Source organism: Cuculus canorus, chromosome 5, assembly GCF_017976375.1.
Source record: "Cuculus canorus isolate bCucCan1 chromosome 5, bCucCan1.pri, whole genome shotgun sequence".
Lineage (NCBI taxonomy): Eukaryota > Metazoa > Chordata > Aves > Cuculiformes > Cuculidae > Cuculus > Cuculus canorus.
In genome coordinates, this window is record NC_071405.1 from 67486606 (window position 1) to 67507851 (window position 21246).

At 40.2% G+C, this 21246-nt stretch overlaps 1 protein-coding gene across 4 annotated transcripts in view; it reads left to right on the forward strand.

Moving 5' to 3' along the window:
- Positions 1–21246, forward strand: part of YLPM1 (YLP motif containing 1) — a 33228-nt gene that overhangs the window by 2968 nt on the left and 9014 nt on the right. For 3 of the 4 annotated variants that reach the window (XM_054066894.1, XM_054066895.1, XM_054066891.1), the window contains exons 2-17: positions 1806–2048; positions 2966–3160; positions 4420–5162; positions 7871–10255; positions 11603–11708; positions 13619–13862; positions 14982–15074; positions 15481–15655; positions 15808–15953; positions 16291–16478; positions 17122–17184; positions 17469–17588; positions 17920–18096; positions 18314–18397; positions 18649–18732; positions 20088–20174. In XM_054066894.1, coding sequence (XP_053922869.1) covers positions 1806–2048; positions 2966–3160; positions 4420–5162; positions 7871–10255; positions 11603–11708; positions 13619–13862; positions 14982–15074; positions 15481–15655; positions 15808–15953; positions 16291–16478; positions 17122–17184; positions 17469–17588; positions 17920–18096; positions 18314–18397; positions 18649–18732; positions 20088–20174 — 5133 coding nt within the window. The remainder of the gene's footprint in view (positions 1–1805; positions 2049–2965; positions 3161–4419; positions 5163–7870; positions 10256–11602; positions 11709–13618; positions 13863–14981; positions 15075–15480; positions 15656–15807; positions 15954–16290; positions 16479–17121; positions 17185–17468; positions 17589–17919; positions 18097–18313; positions 18398–18648; positions 18733–20087; positions 20175–21246) is intronic. The other variant, XM_054066892.1, reaches the window with a different exon arrangement.

The window sequence follows — 21246 nt, forward strand, 5'->3', positions numbered from 1 at the left end:
TTTTATTATTTCCCTTTCCTGTCTAAAGATAAGATGCAGATCTTATCTTGACAGTATTGTGAGTTTAGTGTAGTTTCTTATGTGGGTGTACAGTTGGATTAAATTGCAGAATTCTTGTGTTTCTCTACAATTAGATGTGTCTTTTGTCAAGTCCTGTTAAAATATCTGTGATATTTCACTAATGCTTCATCTGATATTTGGATACTGTATGCTGCTTTTTATTTACAATAGTAATCAACTATGTGTGGGTGCCTCTGTACCCCTAAATATGCATTTGTCTACATCTGTTAAAGCTACCTTAGCTTTACCTTGTCACCTTTCAACAGACTGCTGCACTCTTTAAAATCCTTCCTTTGTTTCATAAAGGGTGCTAAACCATTCTTTTGCTGTCTTTACCAGAAAAGGACTGTGTCCCCCAAAATAGGTGTAAAGTTGTGGCCTAGGGTCACCTAAATTAAATGTGAAGTAGTATTTTGGAGTGTGCCCTGGGAGCTGATAGTGCTGGTTTCAGTGTTCCTTGTACAATGCAACAAGTGCATGTACTTGGATGGAAGGGAAGAACAGAGGATATAAAAGATGTAGAGCAGTCACATGTCCTCAGAGGTGGTGGAGTTGATATGAAAGCATAAGAATGGTTGCGCCAGGTCAGACAGAAGTACTGTATTTTATCTTTCTATCTTTGACAGTGACTAAGAGCAGGTGCTAAGAGAATAACTTAAAAATTAAGTGTATAGTGATATTTCCTGAAAATATAGGAGCTGCCTTAGCTGTGACTGCTGTCTTTATTTTTAAAATCTGTAGATTTTTCTTCTGTGAGCTTATGGAGCTGTGTCTGGAATTCACAAAATTTTAGTCCTTGCAGTAGTCTCTGACAGGGACATGTCAGGCGAAAAGCTGCCTCTCATGTGTTTTAAGTCTGTGTCCTGCTAATCCGAGTTGATGCTTAATATTTCTTATATTGGAAGAGATACAGAATTGTCATTTCCTATTCCTAGCTCTTTTAAGATGCACTACTACTTAAGTGTTGAGATACCTATAGTCTTTTGTTCTTTATGTTGGTGACAGCTTGCAGTGCTTTGAAGCTAGTGTCATCTGCTGTAATTCTACCTGAATTATTTGATGCTGAAGGGTTCATCACTTCTTAGTTTACTTCTTAAATGGGTAATTTTTGGGTGCCATATCTATTTACCTCTTCAGCTGCTGAATGAATCAGAATTAATGAGAATTCAGATGATAAATAATCCTCAGAGTATCTTGGTTCTGATTGTTCTTTTTCCTTTCCTCAGCCTTTGTTCCAATATCTCCATCACAATTTCTTTTCACTCTACTTGTTCTGCCTTCTCTGTTCTTCCTCATCATCTTTTTTGTACATTTCCTTCTGTTTCTCTTTACTGCTTCTTTACTCATACTCCATTTTTCCTTCATTTTACCCAAGTTGATCTTATAATAAGTAACTGTAGTTTCCAGGAATAAAAAGCACTGAAAATAGTAAATATGGTACTAATCACATCTGTAGTAATTTGGCTTGTTATTGGCCATCTTTCTGCTTCTAGTTATTGTTCTCTTTAACAGTAAGTTTTCTGAAGCAGGAAATAAATTCTGCTGCAGGTACTATGCCTCACATAGTGGTTTCTGAATTTCGATTCAGTCTTCTGACATCCATTACAGTACAGTTGATGATCAAGTGAGTTTTCCCTCAAAACAGGTTTAAAAACTTGTATAGAGTATGCTCCCCACGGCTATCATGAACTATTTTCGTAGTGTTTCCCATGAAAGCTGTCTTAGAAGATGTCTGTCTGTTGTAGGAACAGCAGCAGTACTGGTACCAGCAGCACCTGCTTAGCCTGCAGCAAAGGGCGAAAGCCCACGCTCAGGGACAGCAGCAAATGAAAGGTTCAGTGGTGATAGATGCATCTGAGCAGAGAGCAAAGTCTGAAGAAGGGAAAATAAGTGCTTCAACTCAGCAGTCTGAACCTCCTCCACTTAATGAACCCCTGCCTCCAGCTTCCAAAGAAGATGAGTCTTCTCTTACATCCACTGAAACTCAGGTATGCTTTGTAAAACGATGCCACTCATTTGTTGTGCTAGATGGGACGAAGAAATAGGAAAACAATACCGTCAAATTCGCATGTATACCATATAACAATAACTAAATATGGTAAAGCAATCTTAAAAGAATATTTGCTTAGGCTGCACCAATTAAAAAAATGAAAATATACTGCTTGTTTATAGACTTTATGTCACCTACACATGCACCAAGCAAGTTCAAGCTTGACTCACTCACACCTTCCCCAACGTTGTCATTTTTGTCTATTGGAAACGATTTGTGATACCTGAGTGTAAAACCAAGTATTTGTTAGATGAGGAATGCTATCTTTAAGACACTATTTCGTAATTCCTCTGTGGCAGTTTGTCAGTTCTGACTCCCCTACTCTCTGTGTGTTATAGTTTGTCTATAAGCCGAGAACTTTGCATGGCATATTATGTTTGTCGGCATGCTTAATAACAGTTACTATATGATGGATGGAGGTCGTGATTGGTGTTTGGACAGATCACTGTGGGGTGGTAGATGACCCTGCAGCTTGTGCTCCACGTCAGCTTAGAGTGTGTGAGTTCTTACCAAGTGGCAAAAATAATGCACTTGCAGTTACTTTACTTCATCATGAAAAAGAACTGTTGTCTCGTGTTTTCTGTTAGTAACAGATGACAGATCTGCATTAATCTCTTTCTCTGGGTAGTTTCTGTGTGTTGCCATCAGCCTAACGTTTACATCAGACTGTTCACATTAAGAATAAATTAAATAAAAGTTAGCCTTCCAGAAGTGGTGGATGGCAAGAACACTGAAATAGAGAGTGATAAAATAACAACCACTGAGAAAGTTCCTGTAAACTGGATAGAGACCAAGTGGTTTTTCATCTGACAGAGGGAGCTTTCCTTTATTTAAAGTGTTTGCCTTTTTCTCTAGCTCAATATTGAACCTCCCGATGACCCTGAGGAAGATTTGAGACTGCAGCAATTGCAAGCGGCAGCAGCTCAATGGCAGCAGCATCCCCAGCACCGGGTTGGGTTTCAGTATCAGCGAATAATGCAGAAGCATGCCCAGCTGCAGCAGATAGTACAGCAGTATCAACAGATCATGCAACAGCCTCCACATTTACAGGTGAAATGCTAAGGAGATAGTGCTTAATATACTTCCTGGGTGACTTAACACTCATGATGTGCTGAAAAACAAATAGTTGAATAATTTGTTATGATTGGCTCGTTTGTCTTGCTATTTTTTCTGCTTGGGTAGAATTCTATATCCCTTTTTCTTACTGTCACTCAACTTCAGAGTGAAAAAGGAACTGACAGATGGTGATGAAGCTTTAGGAGGATGAGAAATACAAGCATTTACACTTGTCATAAGATTTTTGAGATATACCTGAGTGATACAGGAGCTAAGCTGAACACAATACTGAGTTTACTCAGCTTTGAGTGTTTTACTGCTGGAGAACCAGTTCAGAAGAAAGGTCAAGTAAACATGATTGCATTTAAATTCAATAGCTGTTCTTTTTTACAATATTGCATAGTACAAAAATAAGTATGTACAATGATGAAGTAAACATAGATGCCAAAAATCTGCAGTTAAGGTAGTTACGAAAATCACTGTCACATGTTATTTTTGACTTGGTGGAATAAAATAAAAAGTATTAATAACAAGTTTGGCTAATTATATCAGTCTTGCAATCTTTAAACTTTTAAGTAGAAATTCACTATGTATTAGAGAGTTGAGTCAGCTTTTACTGGCTTGGTGGAGCCTGTACATTAACATTGCTTTGCAGCTTGAGCTGTCTGTTTGTTTTAAAAAAAATGTCTCCGAGTGTGAACGCTAAAAATTTCAGATAAGATGAGGCCATGTATATTAGGACCTGTATCTACACATAATGAAAGACAGTACCTCCTTGAAAGAAGCTTCATTGTACAAATTAAAAGATTTGGCAGAGGCTTAGAGAAAAATAATTGCTGTCAGCTGAAGCAACTCTGAACAGATTAATAGCGGAAACTGAAACCTTGAGGAACAACCACTTACTGTATATATTGAAATGGTAACGGCTGATTTGGGCTTTTAGCCATTGTTAGCATCCAATAATAATACAGCTTGGAGCCCTTTGAGTATAGCTTTCGTTGACTGTCCTGCTTAAAAAAAAAATAGCCAAATAAGAAACCAGCCTTTTATACATAAATGCCCTCTAGTCATAAAATGTGTAAATTGTCATAATGACTTTAGACTTCACAGTTGGTGTTTGCACTTGTTGCAATGTAGTTCTTCCTCAAGCTTGTGCCCAAGTCAGAAGTTGTGATATTGCAAGTAATACTGAAATGTGGCTCTGAAAATATCCCAGGTGGTATTTTGAAGCTATTCGTATGTTCTCGTTGCAGACAATGTCAGTGGAGATGCAGCTGCGGCATTATGAGGCACAGCAAAAACAGTTCCAGCAGCTTCATAAAGATTGGGAACGATCAATGAACCAACAGTGGCAGCATCAGCTTCAAACCTACCCTCACAAAGACCAGCTTCAAGAGTATGAGAAGCAATGGAAGGCATGGGATGAACAGATGAAGGTCACTCAGTCCCATCTACAGGAGAAAGTGAGCTCACTACAAAATCTGAAGAATCAGTATCCTGCAAATGTTTCGCTGCCTCCTCCATTTGTTCCATATTCTCAAACCAGTCAAGGTGGCATTCCTATTATGCCTCCAAATTTACTTTCAACTACTCCACCACTGGTCCCCCCGCCTCTCTCTTCTGTTTCTCAGTTACCCAATTCCTCTGTCCCTTCAGGATCCAGTTCTCAAAGCAGTCAATCTACTGAGACACCAAGGCCAGCTCTGCTTCCCACTCCTGGTACCTATGCATCAAAAATAGGTAGTTCGACTGTCTATTCACCTTATCATTCTCAAGTAAGTTCGTCCTTTGGCTCTTCGGACCACGGAAAGTCTCAAGTTCATCTTGGTAAACAAACTGGCTCTGTTTCGTCTGAGCAAGGATGCGGGGAACTGAAAGCTGCCTCTGCAGTGTCTTCAACACATGCACCTACCATGCAGGATAAACCAGTGAGGTCAGGTGGATTGCTTCCAGATCCCCCCAGATCAGCACGTTTTGAAGGCCCCAGAGGCCCTAGGTAAGGATGTTTTTGTTGATTTCTGCGTATTCCAGGCTACAAGACTTCTAGTGATGTATTAAAAAATGAAACGTATGTCTTACTGTCAAATCTTACAGAGGTTGTGTGAAGTGTGCTTGTTTGGTGGAGGCTGTATTTTTAATGTATATACACCGTGCTCTGTATTTATGTTATTAAAGCAAAGATTGATAGAGGCCATTGACCTGAGCATTGTCTAGACAAGAATGCTTTTTATTCTGGTAAAATACTTGGGCCCCTCGCACCCTTTCCAATCCCAGAGACAATATCCCTTTTATGAAAAGAGGGGATGCATCTTTTCTGTCCTTAGAAGATGGCAACTCACCCTTGAAGGAGTGATAGTATATGAAAAGTGGTCTAAATTCCTAGCACTTTGTGTGTGGTACTTGAAACACAATTTAAGAAAATCTAAAGCAAAAATGTTGAATAATTGTTTTTAAGGTCTTCCTGTATATAGTAGCACTTTAATATAGGCATTCTGAAAGGGATTCGGGGAAGTATTCAGGTAATTATTCAGTTAAATATACTAATGTAGCTAATTACTGGCAATTTAGATGCTATTTATTATTATGGTCAAGTATTGGAACAGGCTGCCCAGGGAAGTGGTAGAGTCTCCATCCCTGGAGGTGTTCAAAAAATGTGTGGATGTGGCACTTGGGACATGATATGGTAGGCATGGTGGTGGTGAGCTGACAGCTGGATTTGATGATCTTGGAGGTCTTTTCCAGCCGTAATGATTCTGTGATTCTATGGATCTGTTCTAGCTGAATGGCCTGCTGCCTTAACATAAAGCTACTCTAATAGCCAGCATTATGCATCTTTTATGTGATTTTATACCTGGTATATGGTTTAATCCAAGATCTTGGTTTTGGAGTGTTTTTCCTTTCATATTTGACATGATATCAGGTTGCAAAAACAACATCTGTTCTTTCTGGTCATTATTTCAAGACAGGTTGATGCAATGCCTACTGAATCAAAGAACAATGTTCTGTTAAATTGTTTCTATCCTTACATACTCTGCTAGAATTTGCAATTGTATCTTTATGTTTATTTTCCTTCTCTTTGTGTTGGAAGTGATCAGTCATGAATTGCTAGTGATGTAGATGAATTCTTATAACCTTGAATAACTTTCTACCTCCTAATGTTCTTTAAAGTGTTGTTTCTGGTCCTGGAATTTGTTCTATGTACAGTTCTGCACACAATTTTCGTTATTTGCTAGTGCATGTCTTTTGTGGGTGTTGGTTTAGAGCTCAGTGATTTGCGATGACAGGCTATCAAAAATGTCTAGGTGCTCTGGTTTTGAGCATACTTAGAATATTTAATTAACACTGTAACCTTTGTACCTTCCTATATTGTGATTTATGACCATTCTAGGGTTTTATCAAAGCTTTCCCACAAATCTGTGTACTTATAATGCAGCCCAGGACATAGTTGGCTTTCTGCCCTGCAAGCACACATTGCCAGCTCATGTCCAGCTTTTCATCCACCAGTGATTCTCAGCAGGACTGCTCTCAATCCCTTCATCCCCAGCCTGTATGGATACCAGGGATTGCCCTAGCTCAGATGCAGGACCTTGTACTTGGTCTTGTTGAACATCATAAGGTTCACATGGGCCTACTTTTCCAGCTTGTCCAGATCCCTCTGGATGGCATCCTATCCATCAGGCATGTCAGTCACACCACTCAGCTTGGTGTCATCTGCAAACTTGCCTCAGTGAAGACTGAGGCAAAAAAAAGTTGTTGACTATTTCAGCCTTCTCATCTGTTGTTACCAGTTTGCCAATGGTGTTCATCAGGGTGGTTACATTTATTTTGACTTTTCCTTTTCTGGCTGACATACCCTTGTGTCCATTGCCAAGTTAAGCTCCAGCTGCGCCTTGGCCTTAGAGACCCCATCCAGTGAGACACAACTGAGAATCTCAAATATCCAAGCAACTTGACTTCAGACACAAGTTCTCTGTTTTGTGTAAAATGAATTTGATTTGTTCTAATCTATTATGTAAATCAGCATTTGAGCATACGCTTAAAGATTGGATTCTTTTACTAGATAGCCTTGTTATATATGACTGCATGAATTATTCTGAATTAGTTTGCTTGACCTATTTCCTTATATTCAAGGAATAGCAGTTGTAGCTGCTCGCAAAAGGAATTTAAAAAGTGATGCAATAAAACCTGATTTGGTTTAGGTATATTATCTTGCATGGAACTGGGCAGTATCAGTTTGTTGTATTTTCTGAAAGGATCTATGTTTAAAGATTTTTCTAGGTGGCATCATCACTATGGTAAAGTAGGCTTGTTATATGCTATCAAAACAAAAGATCAACAAGCGTTGTTGATTGCAACAAAACTTCCGTTAAGCAGAAGTTGAAAGGATTTTTTCAAACAAGTTTGCCAGCTTTTTTTATCAGTTAGATTTCTGTCCTGAGATATTTAGGCTGTATTTTATTCTTTCAGGGTTATTATATTCTTTTAGGGTTACATAACCTGCAGGTGGCTTAAACTGGTCTTCAGAGGACAATATTGAATTGCAGAATTGTCTCTGTGCTTCTGCACTGGTTCAGTAGGGATTGATCCTAAGGCACACTAGGATTCATCAGTTAGAAGTGACTTTTGGGGGGGATGAAATACACTTTTAGAGGATTTTAATTTGATGTGTTCATTTGAATAAAATTGCCGTTATGTCATCTATAGATTTGATGGTCCTCGAGGAAGAGGATATGACAAGTTTGAAGGCTCAAGGCAGAGAGGGCATCGTTTTGATTCTCAGCGCTCAGAAGGATACAGGTCACGTTTTGACCGACAGAATACAGACGGACAGTCTTCGAGTAGATGGGGGACTATTCCACGAGGACCAGCAGCACAATTTTATACTTCAACAAATGCATCACATGGACATGGTTCCCGACCTAGTGGTCCACGGTGGAGGGGGCCCAGGCCTCACTTGGGGCAGCAGCAGCAGTCACAGACAGACTCACAGTCAGAAAACAAAGAACCTTTTACAGACATAGCTGGCAATCAGCAAACTGTAAGCAGAACGCAGTCGACTTCTGATGCACAGAGTACAGGTTCCATTGAGCCAAATGAGGACCTGACAAACACTGAACAGGAGCCATCCAAACCTGAAGTCAAAGAAACTGTTTCAGACCCTCCTAAAAAGTGGACATGGAGTTCACATGATCCTAACCAGCAAGCAGAGGAGTCCAAAGCACCTACTCCGCCTATTCAGAACCAGAACTCAACATCCCATTCTAGTAATGCTGTAGCTTTGGAGTCAGGTATCACAAGAACAAGCGATGAAGTAACCTCTGTAACAGGAAATCAGGATTTGGATTCATCAGATGGTCAGTTGATTGATTCAGATGGCACCCAGGGCCTGCCTGGAACAGAAAGCAGAGGGAAAGGGACATTTATGCATGAAGATAGAGGCAGGGGACCAGTAAGCAGAGGAAGGGGCCAGGGCAGACTGGGTGATGGCCGTGGCAGAGGGCAAGGGGATGGCCGTGGCTGGGGAATGGGCCGTGGCAGGGGGATGGGAAGGATGGATGGTGGCCGAGGAATGGGAAGGATGGATGGTGGTCGAGGGATGGGAAGGATGGACGGTGGGTGGGGAATGGGCAGGATGGACGATAGCCATGGCCGGGGAATGGGCAGGATGGACGATGGCCGTGGCAGAGGATATGTATACAGAGGCAGGGGGCAGGCTAGGCAGGCATCCATCCGTGGCAGGGGGATGTTCAGGAGAGCAGGCAGCAGGGAGAGGATGCCAGATAGGCGGTCAGGCAGCAGGGAGAGGATGCCAGACGGACGATCTAGCAGCCGAGAGAGAGGACTGGGTGGACGATCAGATAGCCATGAGAGGCTATTCTCTAGCCGAGACAGAGAGCTAGCTGGACGGACAGGCAGCCGAGACAGGGGACGAGCTGGTAGCCGGGAGAGAGGCCCAGTCAGGCGGGCAGGTAGCCGGGAGAGGGAGCCCATGCGAAGGGCAGGTAGCCGGGAGAGGGAACCCATGCGAAGGGCAGGTAGCCGGGAGAGGGTCCCTGTCAGGCGGGCAGGTAGCCGGGAGAGGGTCCTTATCAGACAGGCAGGTAGCCGGGAGAGGGGTCCTATGAGAAGAGCAGGTAGCCGGGAAAGGGAAGCAGGAAGATCTGAAACAGGCAACATAAATAAACCCATTCACCTAGGAGATGACCCTGACAAATTACCTCCGTACCATCGAGATGAGACACTCAGGGGTTCTTGGGGTCACGAAGATGATAGAATGCAGGAGCAATTTCCTTTAGATAGTCAAGATGACCCTTCTATGGAGCATGAGCGATTGGATGACTGGGAAAGAGAACGATACTGGAGAGATCACAGCTCTGATTACCAGGATGATTCTGTAGAAGTGTATGACAGAGATGACAGGTTGCAATCCCACCATTCATTGCCTCCATTATCTCCCTTGCCACCACTACCTCCTTTATCATCTGATCATGACAGACAAGATTCATGGTGGGATGACTGGAAAAGGCCAAGAGAGAGGGAATTAGAGAGAGATCTAGATAGAACTGGAAGATCTTCAGACATTTATGATCAAGATTTAGACAGGGAATGGGACAGAGACTGGGACATGAGACCTATGGGTGACCGAGAAATGGGGAATCATGACCTGGATATCCCCCCTCTACCACCACTACCACCTCTTCCACCTCTGGACAGATACCGTGAAGACAGATGGAGAGATGATAGGAACAGAGACCATTATGACAGAGACCTCCGAGACAGGGGGGAGCTGAGGATTCGAGAGTATCCAGAGAGATATGACACATGGCGGGAGAAGCAAGACTACCTTCCTGAAAGGAATGACTGGGAGAGGGAACGGTTGTCAGATAGGTGGTATCCAGATGATGGAGACAGACTGCGGTCTTTGGATGATCATTCAGATTCATCCCTTCCTCCACCTTCACATTCCTCTGATATGCTGGGGTCGGATTCAAACCTGGACTCTGACCAGTCCTTGGGAGGAGTGATGGTCCTTAGCCAAAGACAGCATGAGATAATTCTGAAGGCTGCCCAGGAGCTCAAAATGCTTCGGTGAGTTGCCTGGTTCCATCATTTTGAGTGGGAATCCCATTCTGTGGATATGGTGCTCCTTTCCTTATTCATTTCTTGTTTACCCAGTAATGACTTCATTTCTTTCTGGTACATCATAATAGTGAAAGCTTATGTGGGATAATTAATCTAGAATGCCTCCATCACAGCTTTTGTGAGTGGGCTTTTTCTTTTTAAATAGGTGGTCGTCCCTTTCCCCATGAATACGGCATTCCCTGTTTGTTACTTTCCAGGAAGACAACTGTCCATATCACCTGACCAATCTTTTTGTTATCCCCAAATAAGCATGTTGATAATTGCTTTTCAGTCTTCCTGTTAGTGTCTGTTGAGCATGTTATAATTGCTTTTTAATACTTACACATCAAGATCTACGTTAATGTGGTTCTTAATAGGTCCCATTGTGTGAATTTACTTTGTAGATACTGCTTACTTTTTAATTAAAGCATATGTGGGTTTTTTTCATTTTATGATGCACTGTCATTTGAAATCCAGCATCATCAGTGAATAATCTTGTCAAGTTTGTTTGATTCTATTTCTGAAGATCAGCATACCAGCAGTGATAACAACCAGGGAGGTATAAACACAAGAGTTCACGAAGACTATGTTTTAGAAAGCAGCTAGTAGATGCCCTAAGGCTTTATTAGCTGTTTGTTTCACAGTAAATAATCGAATATCCTCTTAAATATCAGAAATATCCTAGGGCTCAGTAAAATCAGTAATATTAGAATGAATGAACACATACTATCTATTCAAATCCTATCTTTGTGATTTGGGGCATGGTTTAGGTGCATTAATTATATTAAAAAAAAAAGATAAACCTAAAATATGAGTTTCTTTCTCTATTTTCAGTAAATAAGATCTTTCAGAGGAAATTGTAAAGAAAAGAGGAAGCATCTTAGAAACAGCAGCTCATGTGGTCCATCCTGTTCTGAGTTACTGACAGATAGCTATGGATTGGTGCCTAGTAAAGACAGAGATTTAATTTGAGAAGCAAGATATGTTAAAATAATGGGCAATTTAAAGGAAAGTTTAGTTATCAGTATTACATTTACATTAAACCATGTTGAAAGGCACAGAGACGTTTTGCACTTTAATTGAAGCTGGTTTGTTTTCAGACTCTTTAGGTCATACTGAATAGATCTTCGTATTCCAGTGGTTGTAGTGTTCAGTACTGGTCGTGGTCTCTGCTCCATAGACCAGGTAGCATTTTGGTCAGTAAGACAAGGGAATAAAAGCTACTGTCACCATGGATTTCACTGTGAATGTTGATTTCTTTAGTTTTTCATTTAAGCTACAGACTGATAACACTTTCCTGTGATTCATGTGCAGAGAGCAAAAAGAACAGCTACAGAAGTTGAAAGAGTTTAAACCTGACATTTCCACACAGGACTCTTCTAGATCACAGACCACAAGCACGAGGCCAGGTGCCTTTCAGGTAAATTCATCTTGTGTTGACTTAATGACATACTGGTAGCAATTAGTGTTAATGTGCATGTCAGATCAGTTCTGTGTTCTGATGGTCAAAACCTCTCTGTGGAATGCCTCCCCAGCAGCCCTCACATCAATATTCTGTTGAGGCAAAGCAACTCCATGGTTTCTTTAGATTTTCCTAAGCCTTTCTTACTCGTTCAGTCCATCGTGTCTTCTGAGCATGACCCCCTGGGGACAGTAGCACATGAGGCTCAACAGCCTAGACTGCTGTGGGATGACGTACAAGAAACATAGTATGATGTGAGAGCTCTTTCAAAACAGGGGCTCTTGTGAAGACCCTTCTGTTCCCTGTCTAACTAGGTTCTGGTACCATCTTAATTCCCATCTTGCTCTGCTTTTTCTACTTTAAGAGTTATCTCCTCTTTGGAGACGTTAAAGAGAGAAATATATTTGTTTTTTTGATAATTCAGATCCAGTTAGAAACCAGCTGAACTCGTGCAGTTGTGTTATCTCAGGTTTATAAATCCGTCCTAGAATGAATGAGGAATTTTGTTAAATGTATGTTAGAGGAGATACTCCAGTCAATGCACAGTCTTAATTCTTCATTACATTTTAACCCCCGTTATTGGTACCAATAAATTTAGCTAATTTAAATTTAGTTAAGAGATTTTCCAGGTCTGACATTCAGCCAGACCAAGCTTTGTTTGTCCTTTCCTCCAGAGAAGTGTTATGCAGTGAATGAGGCACTGCAAGTTTTCTTTTTGCCTAGTTGACTTCTTCCGTGTTCACGGTGCAAAAGCAAAAAATGGAAAAGCAAAAAGTTATCTTTGCAAAAGATGGAACAGATTTGCTAGCAAGAACTGTAGCTATGTTGATGTCTTTAGGAAGTGACTTTACTCAGCTTTGATATTTTGTATCTCTGACTACTTCACCCATCTGCCCCGAGGTATTCAAAAAACAGTTGACTTTCTTGGGATTCTTGTCTTCAGACTTCTGCTGTGACTTTGAACCGTTATTACAAAGATCAGCTTTGTATCTATAACTATTCTGGAGGTTTTGATGCATGTTGCTGCTAAAGCTGCCTGTAACTTGGCATCTGCTGTGATGCTGAGAAGGCTCTTGTGGCACAGCATGTGGGATTCCGTGGGAATGTTTGGTTCATGAAGGCGTTTTGGTTTGTTGTTTCTTTCCAGTGGACAAGACCTCCCCATTTCTTATGTTGATCTGATGTTGATTTTGTTAAGAGATTTCCAGGTGATTCTGCTCTCTGAGAGTTTTTCCAGTGACTTCCAGAAAGAAGCTGGCCTTATCAGTCCTTTTGTACATCACCAAGCTGCCCTGCTTTCAGACTTTTTCAGCCTCTTTACAGACAGCAGGAGTCTTTGGTAATAAAACCATAGACACTTTTGAGCTGAGATAGGCCTACCGGACCTTAAATTGGTAAGGTTATTTTGAAGGAGAAAATAAATAGTGTTTAAGCCTCTGCATAGTGAACAACCACCAAAATAATTCAGGCCAACAACTCTTGAAATATTGTCCTCCGACCTGTAACACCTTGATGGAGGTGCTAGAAACTGCTTATGATTTGATTACCGGTTGCCATTGTGCTTACAGACTTGCAGAGGATGAGGGAAGCTTAGTTTACAGATCTACATTAAAAGTGCTTTCTGCATCTAGGTTTCTTCTCAGCTATCTTCAGAGGCACCAGTAGAGGCCCAAGCTATTAAATCTTCTCCTGCTGTTATTATAAAGCCTGCTGTGTTGTTCAGACAGTCCACCCCTGTGACAAGACCAAGTGCCCCACTGGCAAGGCCTACTGCACCTATAACAAGGCCACATGCTCCACTTTCTACTCCAACTACAACCCAAAGTCATGATCAGTCTTTAAAACCATCACCTTCTGCTATGGAACAGGAACGCTGGGATGAGGATTCTTTCCATGGTCTCTGGGACACAAATGAGGATAAAGGAGCGAATATGGAGTATCAGTTGTGTAAACAGGAGTCAATGAGACCTCCCCCCGTCTCCTCGCCTGTGAAAGTACCTCCTGTTCACACCTCTCTTCCGTCAGTGGTACCAGTGTCGCTTCCTCCAGTTATTCCACCGGTTCCTAAAGCGCCTGTGATACAGCAAACTGTGGATTATGGCCATGGGCGAGGTAAATATTACAGCGTATTTATTTGATCTGTCATGGAAAGCTAATTTGTCCTACTGGCTTCTTTCTAAAGGAGTGTGCTATGCAGAGCATGCTGTAGATGTTTGGCAGCTGACCTGTAGACTGCAAACATTGTGATCTAATGATAGGCAGTGCAGTTTTAAGGACTCTGTAGTTTGATTTTTCTTCGATGCTGTGCTAATGAACTGTTTCATGTGAACTGAGTGGTGTGTAGCCAGGTCTCCTCCTTCTGATAAACACCAACTAATGTGATTACATCAGTGTGTTTATATTTAGATTGATATTGATACGTTCTCTTAATCCCCTTGTAGCTGAGTGTGGAAATAACTGTGCTAGAAAGTACTTTGGGTTGTTACAGTGCTTAGATATGACTTAGTAACTTGAAGCAGAGTGTGACTGATGTTTGCATTATTTATATGTGTCTAAATGGGTGTGAGGTACCCTCTAAGCAGGGAGGGAGGCAACGTTCTGGTTCTGAAGGGTGTGCACTCTTTAACAGGCTCTGAATTTTTTTTAACATAATAAATAATAATAGAATTATTTCCTGTACTCTTAGTTTTTAATAGGAGTGAAATGATGTCCTAAAGAAATTCTTAAATTGTGCATTGTCATTTCAAGAGCTTGTTTTTCTTCTCTCCAAGATGCTGTAACATGAGTTGAAGCCATATTGATTTCTTTAAGTAGATGTTTTCCTAAAAGCTGCTAGAAAAATTGTCACTGCTAGGAATCTGACATGAGCGTTTCAGTTGATATTCTTGACATTACACTAGTCCTATGAGTTATCAAAACTTTCAGAGCATTTTAATATTTATTGTCTTCTGTCCATGCGTGCTACCTGAACTCCTCTGAGAAAGCAGAAGTCTCGTTCTTAAGATATGTGGTACACATACACACACACAAACCTGCTTCAGACTTTCAAAACCAAGGTGTGGTGTATTTATGGATAGCTCTTTTTGCGTTACCCATGAAAATAAATTTTAGTAAGTTATTCCAGTCGCTTCTAAATGCCATTGGCTGATTGCTTTTCACAACGGAGGAAAGGAAATGGAAGAGGAATATTTTAAGACCTTGATAATTTTTTTTTGTATTATTTTTAACCAGATATAACCACCAGTAAAGTGGAACAGATTCCATATGGGGAGAGGGTAACCCTGTGTCCGGAACCTCTACCGGAGAGGCAAACATTTCAAAAAGGTAGGGAGCGCTTGGCTAGTTCTTAGACAGATAGTTAGTTCTTAAGAAAAACTGTAAGGCACTAAAAGCGTGTTTTAAACTAAGTAACTCTTGTTTAAGCTAGAAACGCTTTATTTTCTTCAGAGGCCCGTAAGAACAGCAGTTTATATTGTCAAGAGGAGTAATGCAGTCAATGACCCAGCCACTTTAAAATTCAATTTCGTAGCTTTAAGTAGGATTTTGTGATATGGTTGTCTCTTACTGATTGGAAAAGAAACTTAGTGGCTGATTAAGTCAATTCTAGCCCTCACATCATAAGTTTAAAGTATACTTTCCTGCACTCTTGTTTGTTGCTTTTCCTTCAAAAATAATACAAAATTCAGAGTATGTTTTAGGAGTTTGGATTTTCACGGGTTTCTCCTTTCAGAGCATCCCAGTCGTTACAGCAGAGAAAGAGATCGTGAGCCTTATTTTGAGCGTCAAGGTACTTCCAACACAGATCATCGGGATTTCAAGAGAGAGCGGGAATTGCACAGAGACCGTGGTTCTGTGGACTATGAACGGGAGAGATTTGAAAAAGAGCGGCATCCACGAGATGATAGGTACATGGCTTCAGAACACTTGTAATCAATCCAGTTCAGTTCAGGCTATATTGGGTATCGGGCTGTCCATTTTGCCTGTGAGGTACATGTTCATTTCTCTCTGAGAATCCGTACTATAAATTTTTGAACTACACAAAATACTCTTTTGGCAGGGTTCTTCCTACTACACCTACAAGGACTCAGTCTTACCGTGACAAGAAAGACCATCCTCCCTCCAGGCGAGGTGGTTTTGAAAGACCACCTTATGAACGAAAGACGGATCGTCCAGCATATGATCATGGTCCTCCCATGTTTGGAGGTACAGTTTCTCAATCTTGAAGCCGTGCTAGAATATTATGAAAAATACAGGCTCACAGAGGTGAAGGTTAATTTGGAGAAGATGAATTGTTCAGATATAATTCAGGAAAATGTTTTTAAATAGCGTCGTATAGATTTGTTTCTCAGTGGTGGTGAGATCAGGAACACAACAGTTATTAACTCCACTAAAAAATGTCTTTGATTGCAATAGGTTCAAGATTAGAAATTTAACTTATTTTGGGGGTAAATCTGTTAATTTATCTAAAATAATGAAAGTCTGTTTAAATCACCTCAGCTGGGTATGAACATCTTAATTTTTTTTGTTTTACTGAACTAAGAAAATTCTTCTGTCCAAACACTGGAATTTGAAGGTGATCGTAGAAATTACCCTGAGGAAAGGATTCCTATTTCTGCTCCATCAATGCCTCGTCAGCCACCACCTGCTCCACGAGTGGAAAGGAAGCCAGAATCTAAAAATGTAGATGATATTTTGAAGCCACCAGGACGAGATAGCCGTCCAGAGAGGGTGAGTATGCATTCTGAGAGCAACAGTCAGTTTCTACAAGGTCTATAACGCTTATGAGTGTAATATGTTGGGAGCAAGCCTGCGTTTAAGGAAACTCTGGAAATTCTCTTGGTTCCTTTGCAGATGCCTGGAGAGTTATAGCATAGCTATTAGGAGTCCATAGGAGATGTAAACTTCTTGGGAATGCCAAGATGAAATTCCTTTTAGTGGGTAACGCTAATCTATTTTAGACTCTTCTGAGATCTTCACCTTGGGTTTTTGGTGTATTAGAGGGAAGACTTGGCTTTACACAGAGTAGACGATTTAGCAGTGCACCATATAAAGTAAGAACAAACAAGATCCAGGCTATAAAGCATTTAGACAAGTTTCATTCAGTTAATTTTATTTTAACCGGATCTGTTAAGTCTTATGCAGTATAAGGTGCTGAGATGTTTAACACAATATACTCTTATTCTATGGAACTACTACCATTCCCCACAACCTGGTTTGTGAAATAGGCAGTGAGGCATGATACTAGCTTTGCTTGATGATATGCAAAAGTATGAGCCCAGAGCACATAATTTTCTGGAAGAAAATTTTTGCCATAAAAGGTTCTGTTACAGGTAGTACAGTATCGGATCTTCTTACATCTTCTTTGTTTCAGATTGTAATCATAATGAGAGGGCTGCCTGGCAGTGGAAAGACACATGTAGCAAAACTCATCAGGGTATGTAAACAACTGCTCACTGTGTAGTGTTGCTTGTCTTTTATATGCACTTCCTCTGCCGTTTCCTTTCTGTTTGTCTGGAATTTCAGCCTGTTATTATTTCATGTTCTGTTTCTTCATATGCGTGTGAATCCCCTCCACTGTTAGCAGGCATGAGGGATACTGTTCTCTTTCTTTTGAATACAGAGGAACTACTGTTTGCCAAAAGCATTCTGAAGATCCTCTGTAGCAGAATGGAATTTTTACAGCAAGAATGTATGTTTTGTTTTTTGCTTTCCTCCCAGGATAAAGAAGTAGAATGTGGCGGACCTGCACCAAGAGTGCTCAGCCTGGATGACTATTTTATCACTGAAGTGGAAAAAGAGGAGAGAGACCCAGATACAGGGAAAAAAGTGAAAAAAAAGGTACTTCTAGTTCAATTGCCTATATTGAGAAAGAAACAAATATTCTGGAGCAACACAGTGGCAATCTGAATTTCAGTCTGTGGCTTTGAGTGCAGAGGTCTCTGGGCTCTTTTTTTCAAAATAAGTGAATATAACTTAAATGCACAATGGTCAAATTCTTTAAAGTTGACCTGAAAGATATTTTCCTTATACTAGCGCACCTTGTGGTCATGACATTCATTAGTTGATGTTTTCCTTATACTAGCGCACCTTGTGGTCATGACTTTCATTAGTTGAACATTAGCAATTTAATGGGCGTTCTCTTTCTTAAATGCTTTTGTCCTTGATAAAGGTGATGGAGTATGAATACGAAGCTGAAATGGAAGAGACCTATCGTACCAGCATGTTCAAAACATTCAAAAAGACCTTGGATGATGGCTTCTTCCCCTTCATTATCCTTGATGCTATCAATGATAGAGTGCGACATTTTGAACAGTTTTGGAGTGCTGCAAAAACCAAAGGTTTTGAGGTAATGGAGCCTGAAAGAAGCATTTGAGCTTGCTAACATCCATATGCTGGTATTTCTAAACTTTTCAATGTGAAGTCTCTCCAGCGTTCAGGGAAAATGCTGCAGTCTACAGTTACAAATTTGCCTTTCTTAGAATGTACAACTGTAGAGCATATTGCCAGGTAGAAAAAGAACTCAGATTTATTTACAATATTTAATATTGTCTTTCTCTTTCTAGGTATACTTAGCTGAAATGAGTGCCGATAACCAGACTTGTTCCAAGAGGAATATTCATGGACGCAAGCTAAAGGAAATCAGCAGGGTAACTGTATACCTCTGGAGTCATAGGATTAATTATAGGTTTCATTGTGCTCTTAGGCCTGTTGTTGTTGGAAAACTATTCACCTCTTTTAGACTACATAATGCTTACATCTAAGAAGAGCTGGTAGTTATTTCATGGGATTGACTGAAATTACTTAAGTACAGATACATCTCTCGTTCATGATCAGAAACCTAGTTTTCCATTGAATCTTACATTTTTAAAGATGCTTCATTTTTGTTTGTTTTTATTAGATGTCTGATCACTGGGAGGCAGCACCACGTCACATGATGCGCCTGGACATTCGTTCTTTATTGCAGGATGCTGCTATCGAAGAGGTGGGAATCTCTGTGCTTGTTAAAATTACAAATTATGTAGGTGTGACTCCACTGAAAATACAAAGCAGAGAAATGTTTGATCACAACAGGGCGATTGTACTTGGCACTGTAGAAAGCCAGAATCGCTGTGTCAGACAAGCATATTCCATTATTCTTATCAATTATTCAGATGTGAGGGTACATGTTACTTTTTATCACCTTACACATCTTTGAGGAAGAGTTGAAGCCACTTTCCTCTATAGCAATGATTGTTAAAGAGCATCTTTGTGCTCTGAGATGAAACTCAGCATTTTTTCAGATTACTGGATTAATAACCGAGGAAGTCAGTTGATAATATAAATAAGGAAATAAACAAATTAGTACTCCTCTCAGTCTCTGCTTTGAGAAATACAGACCTATAGCAGAGAATGAAGAAGTAGATAACTAACATGTAGCAGAAGATCACACTTGTTGTAGAAGTGTGCTACCTTTTTATTCCATTTGCAGTTTGCCATGACATGTATCTTTGGTATGTCAGCTTTCTGTATTGTTGCATTGAGCTTTGGGAATAAATTAATGTGTTAATTGTATGGTCATTGTGAATGTACCATATCTGCACGTTGCTGTTGGAACAGCTCTTGCTATAGAAACTGGTGAACTGCTGATGTAGGAAGAGCATTTACTGTTTGCAGTTTGTCATAAGGTCAACAGGTTATTTTTTGAAGCTTCAAATTATTTGTATTGGAAAATAGTCATCTTAAAGAGGACAGCAAAAGGCTCAGCAACCAAGTAGACTCAGAGAAGGGCAGACTTGGGATTTACTTTGTGCGTCAAGGTTTTACTCACAGTATGAAGAAGTACTTGAAGAGTTTTAGGTATTCCCCAGTATATGTGAATCCTCATTGGAGATGTGGACCCCAGAAAGTATTCCATTAGATGCGCAGAGTTGGATGTATATCTTAAAGCATACATTTTCTTAATTATGTTAATCTCTGGTTATCACTCGTCATTATGATATTTAAATATATAAAAGATAAAGGCTTGATAGAGATGTTCTATGCAGAGAACACCATTCCAGTGATGCGTAAATGGTGAGTTTAAGATCTTTGACTGAGATTTCGGGTTTTGAAATGTGATTGTGTGGGAAGCAAGAGAAGTGTCTTCCAGTTTGTCCCTCTAGCTAGAAGGGAATGTCCTTCTGAAAGAAGCTAAAGTGGAGACAGTATTCATATATATACTTCATCATCATACTTTTCAAGATGAATCTTTTCTTTGCTCTTCTGTTTGAACTTGGAATCTTCTATTTACTCTGCTAAAAGAGTAATACTTACAAGTCAAGCAGAGCCTTTTAAATTGGTTCTTGTGTTTTGGAACAGGTGGAGATGGAGGATTTTGATGCAAATATTGAAGACCAGAAAGAAGAAGTCAAGAAGGATACAGCAGAGGAGGAAGAAAGTGAACTGGTAGGAGACACACCAGCCATCTCTAAAAATGTCTTTGTTAATGTGTCTGAGGGAGAATCTCAGTCTTATAAATGCCAGCCTATTGCTATTCTGAACAATGCGATCTTAATACACACATTTCTAATAGTTTGTTCCTTAAACGTTTCTAGGAAAACTTTAATGTTAAATCACAATATTCCTAACTGATTTTTTTTAAGAATCTCTGAGGATATGCCACAAACAGCATTATCAGCGGAGCGTGACAATATGCCTCCTACAGACATTTGTAAATTGCAGTACGCTATAGCACTGTCTTCCACATTAGATAAGAATTACACTAAGTGGAGGGATGGAAAGAGTGGCCAAAGATTAATTTATTTCCTTTAATGTGTCTAAAGAACTCAACTGTCACAGTATATGACAACAATTATGAAGAAGAATGCTTTCTCTGCTAAGACTCACTGACTTTGTCAGTAGGTATTTCCAGAATGAGGGATTAGGTCTCTTGAATAAATGAAGGTTAGACAATTGCCCTGAGGACTGGCGGTTTTAGGTATGTATTTAAAAGGCTACGGAAGGCTTCCTAATGTAGCTTCTTGGTATATGTTGGAGCTGCAACTGGTCAGTGCTTGATGAGTTGAATGTGTCAAACCCTGGTTCCCACAACCAAGCAGTTAAACTCCAATAACAGGAAGTAACCAAAAATGTCTGAGATGAGTCGTTTTTCTTGATGGGAATTTACTATTCCTCAGGAGCGGCAGTTTAAAAAACAGTTGAAATACAGAATTTTAAAAAAAAAAAGCTTAGGAAAAGTGGATTTTAATAAACATCTGGGTTTTTTTTGCAACATGACTCATTTATTCTCTTTACGAAATTATTCTCTGGCACAAAGTATGAGACTACATAAAGTGTGGTTAGAACATTGCAGAGGAGCATCCATGCTTACAAGAATATGGCTGCTAGTCTCATTTCTTGGAAATGAGCTATATCTTTTCTAGAAGAGAAAGTTGTCTTTTAACTTTCGAGACATCTGCATAAATCTGTGTGTGTGTTTGTGTGTGTGTGTGTATGGGCTCTGGGGAGCGTCCTAATT